Below are 16,700 nucleotides of genomic sequence, written 5' to 3'. Positions count from 1 at the left end.
AAACACAGGATTCTGGTAAGTTGCCCTGTTTGAGATCTACATCTGTCAGGGCTATGCTGCACCAGTAACAGATATGCATAAACCAGTCAGCTCCAGTGTATACTGTCTCTTCAGACGCAGTGCATACCTCATTCCCATGACACACTCGTACAGGAAGACAACGCCCTCTCTCTGATGAGGCCTGAGGTGGGCAGTGAGGTAAGGATCCACAACAACGTCCACCACCTGTAGACCCGCCTTGTTGAACAGCCACTGGTGGTTCAGAGTGGGCCGAGGCATGACCAGAGCTCCTGAGCACAGACACAAAGGGGACTGGGTAGTCCAAGCTGGAAAATCAGCAGCCGTTTCTGCACTGTGGCACGTGTGTCAGGGACAGACCAGTATCTGCGGCTAGTTTGTGGTTTAACAGTAGTTCCACACACCCCTCGTCTCCTTCCACCTGCTCTTCATGGCCTGTCACCGATGAAGGATCCTGTCTTGGTTTCCCTTCTCACCCCTGAGCACCTTCCCCTCCTCACCCTCTCTCCCATTCACACCCCAGTACAGTCTCCTGGGAGCTCAAACAATGCAGTGATTACCATGACGGAAAGCAAAAATGTAGCAGAAGCATAAAAGCCCCCCCAAAAAACACATGCTGACTCAGTCCTGCATGTGTGTCCTGATTTCACATTGTTAGGCCACAAAATGTGTTACTTTGGTAGGGGTGTGTGGACCTTCTATAGGCACTGTATACATCTACATACACATCAAGACAAGTGGCAGCTGCTTGCTATATACCAAGTGTAAAAACATGAATAACCCAGTGTGCACTGATACAATTTGCTAAGAGATTTCATTGCAGAGGAACATATCCACGTTGCATTCCAGTGGAACAAAATGGAGGGTTTTAGTTACTGCAGCAGCAAGGTCTAAATAACGTCAGGGTGCCTGAAGGTATTAAGGAGAAAATGCAGACTGAAGCAAGATGTAGTAAGAAGGCGTCTGTACTGCTTCCAGCTTCCTAGAAATTTGAGGTTTTTTTTTTAGGAGCAAAAAGTTACGCTGTTGATGGCATTGTCTGTTGGGAGGTGTTTGAGCACTGATGACAGTAGGGGCTTGGGGTACCTGGTGCGAGAGGGTCGTGGCGGGGCCTGCACCCTGCTTCACTCTCCGGGGCTCGCTGGCGCGCCCCCGAGCCGCTCTTCAGCGCGGGCCTGGCGAAGGGCTTCTGGGCCGGCTTGCACGCAGGGATAGGGGGTGCGGCTGCGGCTTCCGCAGGGCCCTCGTGGAAGCAGCGGCCGCTGCTGAAGTCCTCCGCAGAGACGGCGCCCATCACTTCGATCTCTTTCCCGCCGACCATCAGCGACTGCCCTTCGGCCAGGCTCTCCAGTTCGGAGGACTTGTAGCCAGTGCCTGCCAAGGACAGCAGCCCATTACACCTTCCCAAACTGATCCCGATCCCAGGGGAGAGCCAGCTGGCGTAATACAGTAAATGCACTAGTGATGCGTCTTGAACTGTAGATTATTAGGAATTTATCGGGTTGGCAAGAACTTCTACGGCCGAGGATTTTCCTGGGGTAGTTCGGGTGGCGGACCTGGATCAAGGGTACAACAGCGGTGTCCCACCTGGGAATGAACCCACAACCTTCCAGTTACGCTTCCAGAGCTCTCCCCACTGCTGCCCAGAAATGATAACCTACTGCTTTCAATACACAAAGAAGCCTACTTCCCGAGTCACAGTGTCCCTTAAAAAACTCATTGTGTCATTGTCCAGCAAACACTTTATAGTGCTTTCACGGATGGGAAATAGCTCCTTTCCCATTCTAATAGAATAAAGATTCTTTCAGCAGGAAGTATTGTAAGCAAAATTGATTCATTGTGCAGTCCCTCCAGACAGACGCAGGAGTACAATATGTCCTGAGTTGCAATGTTCAGAATGCTGTTTTAATTAGTAATGCAGTAAAGGTGTGGTTTTCTACGTGATGGTAGAGTGGTGTCATGATGCAACTACCCTGTATTTAGAGGAAACGGGACACAGTCAGTCTCCTCTTCATCATTTCAGTAGCTGTACGCCACCTAAAATATGTACAAACTAAGAGATTTTGTTGTAGAAGTACATATCTACTGTATGTTGCATTCCAGTGGAACAAAATGGAGGGTTATAGCTACTGTAGCAGAAAGGTCTAAATAATATCAGGGTGCTTGAAGGTATAAGGAAAAAATACAGACTGAAGCAAGATGCAGTAAGGTGTCTGTACTGCATCCAGTGTCCTGGAATTTTGAGTGTGATTTTTATAAGATCAACAAGTACCTCTGGACTGCATTGGCTTTTAGGAGGTGTTTGATCACTAATTACAGTATTAGTTGCATTTCTGTCTAAATGATTAGCATTTATAGTCAACACATGCTGTTTTTTACAATGTACTTCAGGGATTCAATAAAGAAGTATTAAGTAAAGAACGCTGAGAAGGTTTAAGAGTACAGTTTAGTGATGCTAAATAAGAAGGCAACAACCAAATTTATATAAATCAAAAAGGATATGATGTGAACTGAAGTTGATTAAAAGAATAATAATAAATACATTTATCTACAACTGCTTTCGTGAGTAACTCATGTTAAAATAAAAAAAACTATAAAAAGTGCAAATACCCACACAAGCTTTATCAGGGCTTCCTGAACCTTTTCAGCTTGTGGTACACTTTTAACACCCTCAACTGTTCATGATTCCACAAATTATTTTAACATATCAGACAGTAAAATAAATATTAATACACCCATCCCTCAATTTACAATCTCTTCTTGAAAATGGGTAGTCAAAGAAAGAATATTGTTGCTTGTTTATGATAATTACCCTGTTTACCCAAGTATAGCAGTTAACAAGATAAAAAGACAATGTAAACTTTGTACAAGTTCTAAGAAGGCAGGTGCACAGGGGAACGGGGCTGTGGGAGGTCAGCGAGGCATTTTCGTTGTGCCTATAAAGGACGTGCCTCCACTGTAGCTAAACTTTCTCAGAACCGCGAGAAACATGTAGGAAAACGCACACTTCCTTACGGAGAAACATTCTGCAACCGGGTGTTTGTACACCGAGGCACAGGAGTATTTGTCTTCACATTTTTGACCGGAATGTGAAATCCGAGTGCAGAGCCAGGGCTTTCCTCCGGGGGGCGCCAGTGAGCAATCTGGCAGCTCTCCAGACCCCAGGCCAGGGCGGCTCGGTGGGGAGTGGGGGGACTCTCACCTCTCCCGATGTCTTTGCCTTCCAGGTCCTTCAGCACCACGCTCCTCCCTCTGGCCACCAGCACGGCGTCCCCCTCCCACCTCTTGTGTTTCTTCTTGGACGCTTTGCACCACACCACGCTGAAGTACCTGGCAGCGCTGTCCGGGCTGCCCTGCCCTCCCGGGGACGGGTCTGGCTTTGCCCGGCGAGGGGCCGGCGTCGGCTGAATCGACTCCGACAGGGGGGGCCCGGAATCTGCCAAAAAGAAAGAACTCAACCCGTCACTTTTCCTCGAAGCATCTCAGCATGGAACACTTCAGCCTGTCACTTGTGAGAGAATGACCGTCCTGAGGGGTTTCTGCTAGGTATATAACCACAGAAATAAGGGAAAGTGTATCTTTTTAAAATTCCATCTTTAGGTCTGCTGTCACTTGTCGAGAAAGTAAGTGGCTTGAGTGCTGAGTGACATAAAAGCAAACCTCAGCAGCACGTTGATACAACTTGAAAGAACATCATTTGCTAGAACATGGATTCCTCTGAGTATGTTGAATATTCAGACAGTGCATCAGTGCAACCGCAAGCCAACTACAGTCCTGAAAGCTTTAGGATAGAAACCAGGTTACTCTGTCTGTGACTGTGAACAAGAGCCACATTTTGAGAACTGAGCGGCAGCAGCAGTCATGGGAGATGTGGTCAAACAAACCAGAGGAGTGGGAAAGGAATACAGAGGAGTTGAAACATTCTGCTTAAAAACCACTAGATTTTTGTACTTCTGTTAAGTGTGTAGTGTAGGATCTTTTTACCCAAAGCGTTGTGGGTGTGTGGAACCACCGATACCCTGGCTTCTTTCAACAGGCAGCTGGATGAGGTCCTCCAGTCAGGACACAGAGCATTTCTTTATCAGAAGGGTTGTGGGTCTATGGAGCAATCTACTCAGTCATGTTGTTGAAGCTGATAAAATTTAAAAACAAACCTTCTTAGGTTCACTCTTCATTAAATCTGCTGCCTATAGTGCTTAGGAGATTGTGGCACAGACAAGGCACAGACATGAAAGCACATTAATACTGATTAAAAACAAAACCTCAGCAGTCCCTCTAACTAAGAATCCAAAAGAAATCCAGTATCCATACAGTAATCTACGATCTAGGTTTGATGATGACATTTAATCCGAGCCTATTTATTTTCCAAAACAAGTTGTCACGGAAATGCACTGGGATTGCCTTATTTAAACTTGCCAAGTGTATAAAGTACTATGTGAATATCATGAAGCCTTTTACCTAGACAATTCACACTTAGTCAGAGACCTACAACAGTATTAGATTGAAAACAAACTATAAGATCAATCATCTATGTTCATTTGTAATTAGAACTGACTGATGGATAGCAGACAGCAAAGACTGCTAATAAAAATACAGTATAAATCATTAATAATGACTAGAATGGTCATATCAGAATCCTACATATGCTTATAAAAGACATATAAAGTATACTGAAAAGGGGTGTAATTGATGTTACAAACAGTCCTAATGCTTTTGGATAAATTCATAACATAGATAAAAAGATCAAAGCTTTACTCTTTTATTCCTAGACATTAGACTGAGTTGGCAACACAACTTTCACTTTCTGTTCATACATAACATTTTTTATAGAATCCTGTAATTTCGTAAATAAAATAGTGGTTCACCTCTTGTGTATCGATGCTGTTCTAGTGATCGGCCACTAGAGGTAGTTTGAAAGAAAAAAAATTAGGCAAACAATTTTCTGCAGCCTGATACTTTTCTTTAGCAACTTGGTGAATATAGCTTATTTCCATACTGCTAAATTAATACTTTCAGAAATGTACTACTGTATATGGCTTGTCCCAGTTACTAGAAATGAATTGTTGGTATGCTGAAAATGTATACAGTACGTAGGTAATATCAGAGGAAACAAGTGATCCTCATCTGTTAAATTCTGTTCAACATACTGAGGTTGCAAAACAGTAGGGTATGACATTTTCCTGAAAACTGGGGAACGGGGAAAAGTTGCACAGTAATTGCATTTTATTTTGCAATCTTTTGCTCCAGCATGTTAAGGATGAAACGGGGAACCTTTGTGCCTTATTTCAGTCGACATCAGGTTTAAAACTGTCAAAGGCCTAACCAAACAAGCTCTTTTGACATCTCCCACAAGCAAATAAACCTATTAACTGTTTATGCCAGTACCCGAGGATGTAGATGACAGTCCTGATATCATTATCCTGCAACATCTGCAGAGTAAAGACATTCGCAATCATGGTAGGAAGGTTCTACAGTTCTACAAAGGCTGTTTTTGTGGTGATTACTAAATCAATCAATGAATCTACCCTGCTCCATCTTTAATTGCGATTCTAAAAGCACACAGCATTGACTGAATTGATGGGAGTCAAACCACAGCGCACCCAAAAACTTATATATCCACATATTTGTGCTGTTTTATCCATTGATTAGAATGCACATCCCTTGTAAATATTATCTGCCACCAGATGTTCAGTCATACCACACGGAAAACAAAGCTCAGGATTTACTATTGTGAAATGTAACCATTCTGAATTTTCTATCATCTACTCGAATCTATTGCTTCATTGCAGTTAAGAAAACCCATCTCTATTAAAACAACTCACGCATATACTAAAATGGTTGAAAGAGTGAAATACTGCCAATTCTACAATGGTATGTACATATACAATACATTTTTTATTTTTTTAAATATCTAATTAGTCCATATATGTATTAACCTCTTTATCCAATACAATGTCAAGGGGGAGCCGAAGCCTATCCAGGAAAGCAACGGACACAAGGCCCATCACAGGGCAGACACAGACACAAACACACACCAGCGCCAATCTTCCCAGAAGCCAATTGACCTACCAGTACATCTTTCTGTAACAAAGGTTACAATTTGATTGAACACACATGACATAGGTAAACTCATTAAGTTGATTAACGCTGGTCACTAATCAACAGGATGGAAAGTGTGGCAGTAGTGAGCATGGAAGCAGTACAAGCTGTGCACTTGCAGTGTATACTTCGCACCAGATTGCAGGTGACGTCTTGATGGGCTTCATCCCCACCTCGTAGAACCATGGCAAGCACGAGCATGTTCACTGGTCTCGGAGCACTCCAAGACACACACAAGCTCAGCTCATTCGGAAAATAATTAAGGGGCTCAATTCTGACATCCAGGTCTCCAATTTCACGTTCTTATAATGCAGGAGTTGCATGAGCAGCTCAAGGATGTGTGCTGTCCTGCTGCAATGAGGTCAACTTCAGGAAGAGCAGGAAGTGTCCTACTATGTAGTACTTGACTAATGGAGCACATCAGTCCATTTACCATAAATACAAGAGCAGTTCTGTACAGACCTGTCACTCCAATCCAGACCACAACATTCATCTCGGCCAGCTGCTGACTGATGATCTCCCAGACTGTGGCCTATCATCAATCAACTGTTTGGCCACAACATCTTGCCAAACAGTTAGAAATCGCTGACTTTGAACAACCCCAGATAGCAATCAACAACGTGCTGACCTAGTCCAACTTCCAAAGCAACAACGGCACCAATGTGTGGCGTTCTTGATAAAAGGAGCATACCTTTTTTTTTCTCAATTTGCACCAGGCTTGACAATCTACAGGTCAAATCACCTCATCACCTGTGCACAATTAACACCCTCACTAACGAGGTAAACTAGTACTTCTGTAACAGTCAAAGTCACTTGAGTGTTTTTGGGTCAGTAAAGAACGGTCAATTAAAAAAAACCAAACCAAAAAACCAAAAACATTTAATCAATATCCAAAATCCACCTGAGTTTTCTAAAAACAAAAATGCATAAATAGAGCAGTGGATTTCTTTTGATGCCTGATATGATTGTAACAGGTGGAAATATTTCCTTCCTTCCAAAAAGGATCGGAAACCTTTTATTATGTACTGAAAAAGCTCAATGGTAAATCCAAGGACTGCCAAGTACAGCAGCGGTGAAAAACCAAGCACCAAGTTTAATCCACAGTGATCCCAGAGCAATCCCTATGGAAATACAGCAGAGCCATCATGTAACAGGCCTTCCTAAGATGTAATTTGAGTAGGGCAGTCATTACTCTATTTAAAAACAAGCTGGCTGTCCGAGTCACTTCCCAAATATGAACTGAAACCACAATTTAAAAATGCATTTCTGAAAAAATTCAATCTCCTCTTTATTTTTGTAATAGTTTTAAAATGCATACTGTATTTGCACAGTTTTATAAAAATGTACTACAAAGGTCTTGCTGTTTCTCCAATGGATGATGGGTACTCTCATATGGAAGTCTCTGGTTCACATCATTTAACTGACGATCTTTTAAGTCTTCCAATTCAAAGTATGTTTCTTAATTAACTTAAAAGATAACGGGGCTTTCTAATTTAACAACCCAAATACTGAGGCTGTTGTCTGTCCAAAACATAACATAGCATTAATCCATGCAGTTTTTGTGTGAGTGAGGGATTGTGCTCGTCTTGAAAAGGCATTCTACAAAATAAAAACTGAGCCACCAGTTCTTTTATTAGCCCAGGCTAAGAAAATAAGGACTGAAGCTTTTTTATTCTGAAACACATTGCACATGCAACTTAAGATCAAAATCTTTTTCTAATAGTTTAATTCAGTCTCCCAGTTATGAAACCAAAACAACTATAACTAGCCATATATACTGCATATATACACACTTTGGCCTAAATCCTTTGTGAACTACACCATGCCTGTAGCTTGGCCAAAGTAACCATATGTATAGACAGCGATCAGTCACAAAATGGCGGAGATGCTAATCCAGATCTTTGGACTGTCCGGTACTTATAACACTATGGAACCATTTTCACAGTCTTCTAAGCCACTGTCCTTGGACAATCATTTCTAGAAGGGTTCGGCGTGCCACGTGGCGTCTTCCTTTCAGACAGCATTCCCGAACAAAAGGTGAATTCCCGAGGCCGATCCGGAGACGAGGAAGGGTCACACATGTGGGATCGGGAGGCCGTGCCTCAGTCTTGCCGCCTTCAGCTTCTCCACCTTGATTTTCGCCCGGAGCAGCTCTTCTTCCAGCTGCTGTTTCCTCTTCAGTCCCTCTCGCTTCTCCTCAATGTACAGGCCCATCTTCCTCTGGTTGTCCATGACAAGCTCGTGCTCCTCTTTGGACAGCTGCAGCGTCTCCTGCTCGTACCCCGCCAGGTGCCTCAGGCTCTCGGGCCTGGAGTAGATGTCCCTTCGGATGGGGATGGGGGAGGGAGACATGGGCAAGTTAACGGAGGAAGGGCAAGGGGAAATGGAGCCATCGAATCCCCGGACGGACACGATGTCCTCGTCCTCCTGGTCGCCCTCGATCCTGGTGGAGAGGATGGTCAGGTCCGGAGGAGGCTTGATGTCGACTTCGTGGTCCAGCTTCACTGTGACGGAGGCTGGCTGGTAGTCGGAGAGAGCTGGCAAGGAACAGCTGCTGCTGCCCGGCTGCTCAATGGGGGACCCGTGCTTGTACATCGCCCTGATAGGAGGCAAACAAAAACAGATAGAATTGTGTTTAGAAACAGATCAAGTAACTAGTCAACTCCTCTGTCCCTTCTTAGCTTAGAACTTCCACGATCAGATACAATGGCCTCCTGCAACTGATGAAAATCCATGAATGACTATTTATAGAAAATTAAAGGGGTGGCAATCTGGCTGATTTTTAGATTCATTTCTTCAAAAATCTCTTTCTTCTTGCAAGTACAAAATAAAGCTAACAGATAAAAATAAATGCCCCATTTTTACTGATCTTAACTCAAGCAACGCTGATGATTTGTTTGTTAAATTGTATTATGCTCCTCTTAAAAATCTCTAATAAATTAACTGATCTGTAAAACAAGCGATGTAACGGCTGAGAACTGGTGAGAATGGCAAAAGCTTGTTTAATAGATCTATTTCATTAAAGAAAATCAACAAAAGATCCTGGATTTAACTTTAGCTCTTAATTATGAAAGGTCTAAGAAAGTATGAAACATGCCGACATCCTGGGAATAGAGTATTGAATCCCACATGGAGCGACACCCCAAACATGCAATACGCTGGACTGTTGAAAGGCTGAAGGCTGATCTAACGACACAGGCAGTGTGACAAGGGAACAAGGAAGCCTGTTGTCCATCCACTGAAGCACCACCCAGGAAAGGAAACAGCACCAGGCTGCAAGGATAACCAAAGTAAAGGCCAGTGGGAAATTTGGCCAGGACACCGGTGTAACACCTAAACTCTTTTCGAGAAATGCCCTGGGATTTTTAATGACCACGAAGAGTCAGGACCTCAGTTTTACATCTCATCTGAAGGACGGCACCTTTTTACATGAGTGTCAATAATGCCCCGTCACTATACTGAGGCATTAAGACCCACACAGACTGCAGGGTGAGCGCCCCCTTCTGGCCCCACTAACACCTCTTCCAGCAGCAACCTTAGTTTTTCCCAGGAGGTCTCCCATCCAGGTTCTGACCAGGCTCACACCTGCGTAGCTTTTGTGGGTTGCGGGTTGTGAGTGGCAGGGTGATACGGCTGCTGGCGACAACTGATTACACAGGATGTTCCTATAAATCACCCCAGAGTCTGGCTAAATGTATGACAATTATGCAGTTAATTAAATAATAAGACCCTCTATGCATCTGTGAACTAAGGTGGAACAAAAATCAAAACAAAAGACAAGGCCCTGCAGAAACTGAGTTTGACATTCCTAGTCTAGAAAGATAAATGTGGAGTGTATCCTTGAGTATAACAAGTAACTCCCATAGAAGCGGTCTTTACAGACTCCAGGTGCCAGGAGTCTTACCTAGCGGTGACTGGGACAGATTATGACTAGACATATGGTCTTATGCCCAAGTTACTCCTGAAGAGTCTTGTAAAGAACCTCTCCAAAGAGAAAAGATGCAGAAGTCAAATCAGAGAAGAGACAAGAAGGTATGCAAACACTCAGAAGACAAACCAATGTTAAGAGAAATGCAATGTGAGCCCAGAGAATAAGATTTAGTAATCAGTTATCCAATGTTTGCCAACAGGGAATCCCTGCAGCCTTGCAAGCTAAGCTGCTTTTGTGTGGCGACTGGCTCCTTGCTAACTTCGCTTGGGGGATGGGGCACCTACAGTACTCTGGGAGGCCAAGGAAACTCAACCTGCTGTGGGATCAAGTGCCACTGAGGATGAGAGTGAAGACAGGAAATGTCAGATCTAGCAAAGGAACACTCTGCAAGAGAACACAAAGCTGAAAAAGGTGTATTTTATAAAAACGTACAAATTAGAGAATCCCAACTGGGAGACAGGGTTGCAGCATTGAGTCCATACAGATCCTCACACGTTTCTAGCAAAGCTGGCACGCTGCTCTCGAGGTTGTGGAAACAATGGACTTAGTTACACAGAGTCAAAGCACCCGGGACACAAAAGGAATTTCCAATTTGTCACACGAACCTTTTGGAAACGATGGAATGAACACAACTCCAGTTTTGTTCAAGTCACGGACAAAATAAACCATAAATAATCCCCTGTCCCACCCATCAAAACCACGTAACGCGAAGCACTTAGTCAAGACTTAAGCACTTCTCAGAAAGAAGACAACCATGAGGCTCTGAGGAAAAATTCCACAGTTCTGTCAGCAGCACCAGGATGAACTCCTCTCAGTCAACAATGTATTGTTACAGAACAATGTGAAAGCAGAACAAATCCCCTATAGAACTACAGAGGGACAATGGGAAAAAGTGTAGTCTGAAGTAATAGTGCATTACTGCGGTATATTATTGTGTGCTTAACCAGATGGCTGCATTAGGTTTTGTGTTGACAACAAAAGGTCGAATGAAAGTTCAAGGTTTGAAGCTTGCCCAATGCAAAGGGTAGCTGGATTACAGAATTTAGGAAAAGCCATGAATATTACACTTCAGATCTAGCTAGGGAATATCAGCAGGCTCCCACTGGTGTGACTTCGGACTTTAACGGTTGTGCCACAGAATTTGGTTGTGCCACGTCTGAGAAAAGACATGATTAAATACTGTTTATATATATAGAGGTGTAACCAGTGCCATGTGTCATGTTACATGTTCAGTATAAATACGTCGGATGGAGGCCAACCTCCGAGACTGTACCAGTGACTGTGCCAGAAGCAGTTCCCACATGATGGACATAAAAAAAATCAGGACTTGAACGCCTGAGAGTAGCTGAATGAAAGTGCCGTGGTTCAGTCACCCGTTCCTGCCAATACTGTGTACTTCAAGACAAACTCAGATTGAATATTTGTGGAGGTTTTGTTTCCAACATTAAAAATAATGTGGGCCTGTGATGTGTTCTGTGTGTGTGGGGGGGGGGGGTGTTGTGATGTGCCACAAACCTTCTTTTACTAAAAGAAAGTAAGAAAAAACATTCTTTTACTAAAAAGAACAAAGAATACAAACGAAAGGAGCTACTAGGCACAGTTAATAGATCCAAGGATCTCGTCCAGCTGTGTCTTGGAAGAAGCCAGAGAATCAGCATCAACAACATGGCTGGTTGGTCTGTTTCAGACTCCCTCAGCCCTTTGGGAAAAAGTGCCTCTCTTTCTCAATGTTCAATGTACTAATTAATGCACTACTTCCTGATGTGTTCTATATTTAGCTTTGCACAGTGGCAGCATTGTAACCTATGAGGTTTATCCCTGGAGCAGTCCGTGTTAGTTAAATTTCCTAAAGATACTAAATGCATGGTATTTGGAAGTATAGTTATTTTGATGGCACTATTATTTTTGTTTAGAATCCCGGGGGAAAAAAAGAAATAATTGCAGATGACTAAAAGTTATCAAAGCTAACTTTTTTTCTGCTTCAGTTACCCTTATGGCTTGGACAGCAAGCACCGTCCAAAACAGAGAACACTGTTCTATCTTTAAATAGCACATAGTACTTAACAGAATAACATTTTGCCTAACAAAGCAATATTTTCTTTTTCCATCTTGAACCCAGATTAAATATTCTCGATAGGTTTGTATCTGATATTAAGTACATCAATTAGTACATTGTACACTGAGAACATGAGACTTCTTTCCCCCACAAAGGTCTGCTCTTAAAAGTTAATGCAGAAAGTCTACATTTACCAATTTACAACAACCTGCTGGAGACTTTATGACAACCTTTGAAATGAATAAGGCCTACACTCGTGAAAAGCACGGATTATTACTAGTAGAGAAAGTCACAAACCTTCAGTTAACCTCAGGATGCCTTATGTATTTTTGATTATATCCCAATAGTTCTTATTTATGAATATCAAAAATATAAAGAAAAAATTATAAAAGTGTTTCAGAAGTTATCAACTTTTTAGAATCATTTAAAAGTTTTAAGAGCACACCTGGAATGAAGGCCTAAAAGACAACACTTCCCACATACTAATATCTTATTACCTATAACGTGTGCATTGCATTTTTAATTCCACCTTCTGGAAGTTTGCCAGACTGGCTAATTTATTCGTTTTATTTGAAAAGGCTATGCAGATATTAGGTGGGTATAAAAATTAAATGAGTTAATGATACTCCATTTTGAAATTTTGAGTTTAGCATTTAAAGGCTTCTCGAGCTTGAAAAATAAAAGTAATAAAAATAGACCTTTATAAAAGCAGGAAGCTGCTCTTTCAGCTACAGTATATTAAATTAAGACGTTTACTTTTGTCTTCAATTAAACGCAAAGGCGGTGCTGTTTGAAAGGAGGTTTCATGTCTCATTTAACTAACAGCACAAACTAATTTGACCCAGGCCTGCTAACTAAACCCCTTCTTCTCCGGCCTAGGAGAAAAGATTTTTTTTAACCCAGATTTGAAACGTACAATTGAACGGAGGCGATTGTATCGAGGGCTCAATGTAATAAAAACAAACAAAAGCGCAGTGGCGGAACCTGCCCGGAAAATGAAGTCGAAAGAAAGCAACAGGCCAGAACCACTAGAGAGAGACTCCAAACGGTTTCCACATCCCTCGAGTGACGTGCTACCAGGTGAGCTGCCACTGGCTCGTTTCTCGGGTGTAACAACAGTCAGACAGCGGAGACAAGGGTCTGCCCCACTTCCCTCAGGCGCAGAGCAGCTAGGTGAGGTGGGGGGGAGGGTGGAGAAGACTACAGCAGCTGCAGGATGGTCACTGTACTCTGCTCATCTCTTCCATCTGCTGCTGTGGCAGCCAGAAAGGGGGAGGGATTAATAATAATAATAATAATAATAATATTATTATTAATAACAACAACATCACTTTATTAACCCTTTACAATTTCTTGCATTAGGAATTATCTTTTCGCATACCCCAGCTTGCTCTCCATGAGACACACAGACAGGGAGAGAAGCTGGGGGTCAGAGTGCAGGGTCAGCCATTGAACGGCGCCCCTGGAGCAGCTGGGGTTAAGGGGCCTTGATCAGGGGCCAGGATTCCTCTGCCGGCTGCGGGATTTGAACCGGCAACCTTCTAGCCACAGGCACAGATCCTTAGCCACAGAGCCACCGCTCCGCCCCAATTACACGACCACGCCGAAATCTAGCACCTTACACCACACTGGTCTGCACAGCCGCCTGGGGGGAGCTACACTATCCTGCACTCCTGCGCAGGCCGCAGCAGATCAAGAAACCAAGAATGTTACAGGCAAAGCTGGGCCTGCTTGCCCGACGCTGCTCGGCCCACCTTTCAGTCAAAGTAAAAAGAGAGAGAGAGTCGGGTAAACAGGACGGGGGGGTGTGGCTAGGTTACAGTTCACCAGGGAATTCCAGTCAGTCACCGGCACTGGCAATGAGGCTGGAGAATAAAGGGTGGGCACAGTGGGGCACCCCGAGCAGCTGTGTGCGAGTGGGGGCGCGGACTCACCTCTGCAGGCCGCCGGGGTCCTTGTCCTGGAGGGGCTGGAAGAGGTGAGGGATCATCTCCATCACTCTCTTGGTGGGCTCGGAGATGCTGCCGCGGTACTCGGGCTGGGCGTGCTTGCGCTGCACCATCTCCTGCTTGGCGCTCTCCTTCAGCCGCTTGTAGAGGGTGCGGAGCCCCTGGGCGGTGCGGGGGGGCCGGTCGCCCCCCAGGGCGTTGTACTGCTCGGCGATGCTGTCCCAGCACTTGTTTTTGTCCACGATGACCGCGTGCTTGTTGGTGTGCTCCTCCAGAATCCTAATGTGGGGCTTCACCAGCTTCAGCAAATCCAGCTTCTCAGACAGAGTGAAATTGGAGGACCTGGCTTTCCCCACCATGTTTGTTGCCATGAATACAGCAGCCATTCTTGCTCATGCTGTGTGTTGGTCTGTGTGACTTGTGCTGTTCTGCTCCAGTCTGCCTTGGTATCCCTTTCTTCCCCTCTTTCCTTCTCCCTTTGTCACAAAATGCACACACACACACACATACGCCAAACTCTCCCTCTCCCTTCTGTAACACACAACACACACACAAAAAGAAATCAGGCTTAACTAGGCCAGCCTCATTTAGGCCCACGCCTACCAGGGAGGGTTTTATTGAAATTCCTTTCAGCTTAAGCTGACGCAGATTCAGGAAAGCTGCTTAAACCCAGCCTGACCTACTTAAAGATCTAGACTATATTAGATAGTAAGCCAAGCGAGCACATTTGGTTTTGTGTTTATGTGGAAAAGAAGAGCTGTATCAAATCTGTGTGCTTTTAGAAAAAGGGTTAAGGGTTTTTCCTTTTATCCTGAAGTGTGATGTGAACGGCAACCTTCTCGCCTCAAACACAGACGTGCATCTTTTTTTTTTTTTTAGGCATTTCCTCCTGCAGTCAAACGTCTGGAGCCGCTTCAACTGCACCCAACAGACAGACTCGGGAAAGAAGATAAATAAAATAAAACTGACGGACACATACTGATGGCAAACTAGCGGTAACGCCGATGCGAACGGACCACGAGGGAAGATTAACCCGTGCGTCGGCTCGTTAGACCGAAGCGAAAGCACAAGCAGGCAGGCGAAACACTAGTTGCTTTTAATTTGAAGTGCGAGCGGCGGAGAGGCAGAGCGTGTGTGCTCACTGATCCCGAACGCAGCCCTAATCTTCCCCGCGCCGCTGCAGCGCCAGCACCCCCAGCGGCATTTGCATAATGCCGGACCTGCTGTCAATCAGGCGCCGCGTCGCCCTACCGGTTAGGTTTCACCCAAAGCTCAAGTTTCAGAATAAAGTTAATCTACAACTGCGCTGTTGATGTAGATAGAGGTTTGAATCTCTCTCTCTCTTTTTTTTTTTTGTGTGTGGTCACGGCCCCGTGGAACGAAAAATAAAAAGAGAGAGAGAACCCGAAGAGAGGCCGGCTTCTGCTCGGCGTACAGTACGTGTTTTTTTTTTTTTCTCCTCCCCACCTCGGAGCAATGCTATGTAATGTTACCACAGTGTTACGGCCCGGGCACGTCTATCGGTTAAAAAATGCAGCCAAGACGCCGCGGTCGCTGCTTTCCTGCTATTCGGTCTACCGAGGCTGCCCTGTCCCCATTTTGTGTCCTGTAGCCGTCTCAAGACGAACCCCTTTTCGTCCCTTAAACGAGACTGAAACTTAAAAAGAAAACGTGTCATTATTATCCCGCTGTTAACCATGGATGTTATTTGATTTGGGGAAAAAAAAAACTGATGACGCTTTAACCAACACGGCTCTCCGAATTACCTGAAAAACCCATCGAGGTTTAACTCTTGAAGGATCTTGTAATCTGGAGAGTTTAACAGCAACGTGAATATTGTAACGCAACGGGGGCTCAGGCGGGCGCCCTTGCCGCATCTGGTCGGCCCAAAGTATAGGTGGCTCGAACCCGGGACTTCCGCGTCTCTCTGCAGCGACCTAGCCCCGTGAGCTAAAGAGAGATCTCTTTGCAGCCCAGTAGCTATAGTCCTGCTATCACAGGGAAGGGCGGTGACGTCACCTGCTCTAGTACGCCGGCTCTTACACAGTACCTGTCGGCCGTAAGCGTTACACTCTCCCCCGCTTAAATCGCCGTCCCCGGCGAAGGGCTATCCCACCCCGCTTCTGACACCAATGTAACGCAACGGGGGCTCCGGCGGGCGCCCTTGCTGCATCAGGTCGGCCCAAAGTATAGGTGGCTCGAACCCGGGACTTCCGCGTCTCTCTGCAGCGACCTAGCCCCGTGAGCTAAAGAGAGATCTCTCCACAGCCCAGTAGCTGTAGTCCTGCTATCACAGGGAAGGGCGGTGACGTCACCTGCTCTGGTACGCCGGCTCTTACACAGTACCTGTCGGCCGTAAGCGTTACACTCTCCCCCGCTTAAATCGCCGTCCCCGGCGAAGGGCTATCCCATCCCACTTCTGACACCAATGTAACGCAACGGGGGCTCAGGCGGGCGCCCTTGCCGCATCTGGTCGGCCCAAAGTATAGGTGGCTCGAACCCGGGACTTCCGCGTCTCTCTGCAGCGACCTAGCCCCGTGAGCTAAAGAGAGATCTCTTTGCAGCCCAGTAGCTATAGTCCTGCTATCACAGGGAAGGGCGGTGACGTCACCTGCTCTGGTACGCCGGCTCTTACACAGTACCTGTC

General features: G+C 45.0%; 2 protein-coding genes across 2 annotated transcripts in view; both read right to left on the bottom strand.

Annotated features, from left to right (window-relative positions):
* Positions 1-16,700, bottom strand: part of rad54b (RAD54 homolog B) — a 40,138-nt gene that overhangs the window by 12,154 nt on the left and 11,284 nt on the right. Inside the window, exons 4-6 of the mRNA XM_088929155.1 lie at positions 3,221-3,454; positions 1,105-1,392; positions 128-290 (exon numbers count right to left, since the gene is read on the bottom strand). Coding sequence (XP_088785281.1) covers positions 128-290; positions 1,105-1,392; positions 3,221-3,454 — 685 coding nt within the window. The remainder of the gene's footprint in view (positions 1-127; positions 291-1,104; positions 1,393-3,220; positions 3,455-16,700) is intronic.
* Positions 7,729-15,190, bottom strand: LOC148823063 (fibrinogen silencer-binding protein-like). Its single transcript, XM_088929153.1, has 2 exons — positions 14,039-15,190; positions 7,729-8,716 (listed from the first exon to the last, which is right to left on the bottom strand). Exons 1-2 carry the CDS (start codon positions 14,437-14,439, stop codon positions 8,191-8,193), a joined length of 927 nt encoding a protein of 308 aa, XP_088785279.1. The 5' UTR covers positions 14,440-15,190; the 3' UTR covers positions 7,729-8,190.

The sequence above is a fragment of the Atractosteus spatula genome, chromosome 12, assembly GCF_055471065.1.
Source record: "Atractosteus spatula isolate fAtrSpa1 chromosome 12, fAtrSpa1.hap1, whole genome shotgun sequence".
Classification (NCBI taxonomy): domain Eukaryota; kingdom Metazoa; phylum Chordata; class Actinopteri; order Semionotiformes; family Lepisosteidae; genus Atractosteus; species Atractosteus spatula.
Note: the sequence above shows the minus strand (reverse complement) of the source record. Positions and strands in the feature narration are given on the sequence as shown.

Coding starts and splice junctions, on each gene's coding strand:
- LOC148823063 (XM_088929153.1), bottom strand. CDS start 14,439: ATGGCTGCTGTATTCATGGCAACAAACATGGTGGGGAAAGCCAGGTCC. Junction 8,717..14,038: donor GACCCCGGCGGCCTGCAGAG/GTGAGTCCGCGC, acceptor GCCTCCTATCAG/GGCGATGTACAAGCACGGGT.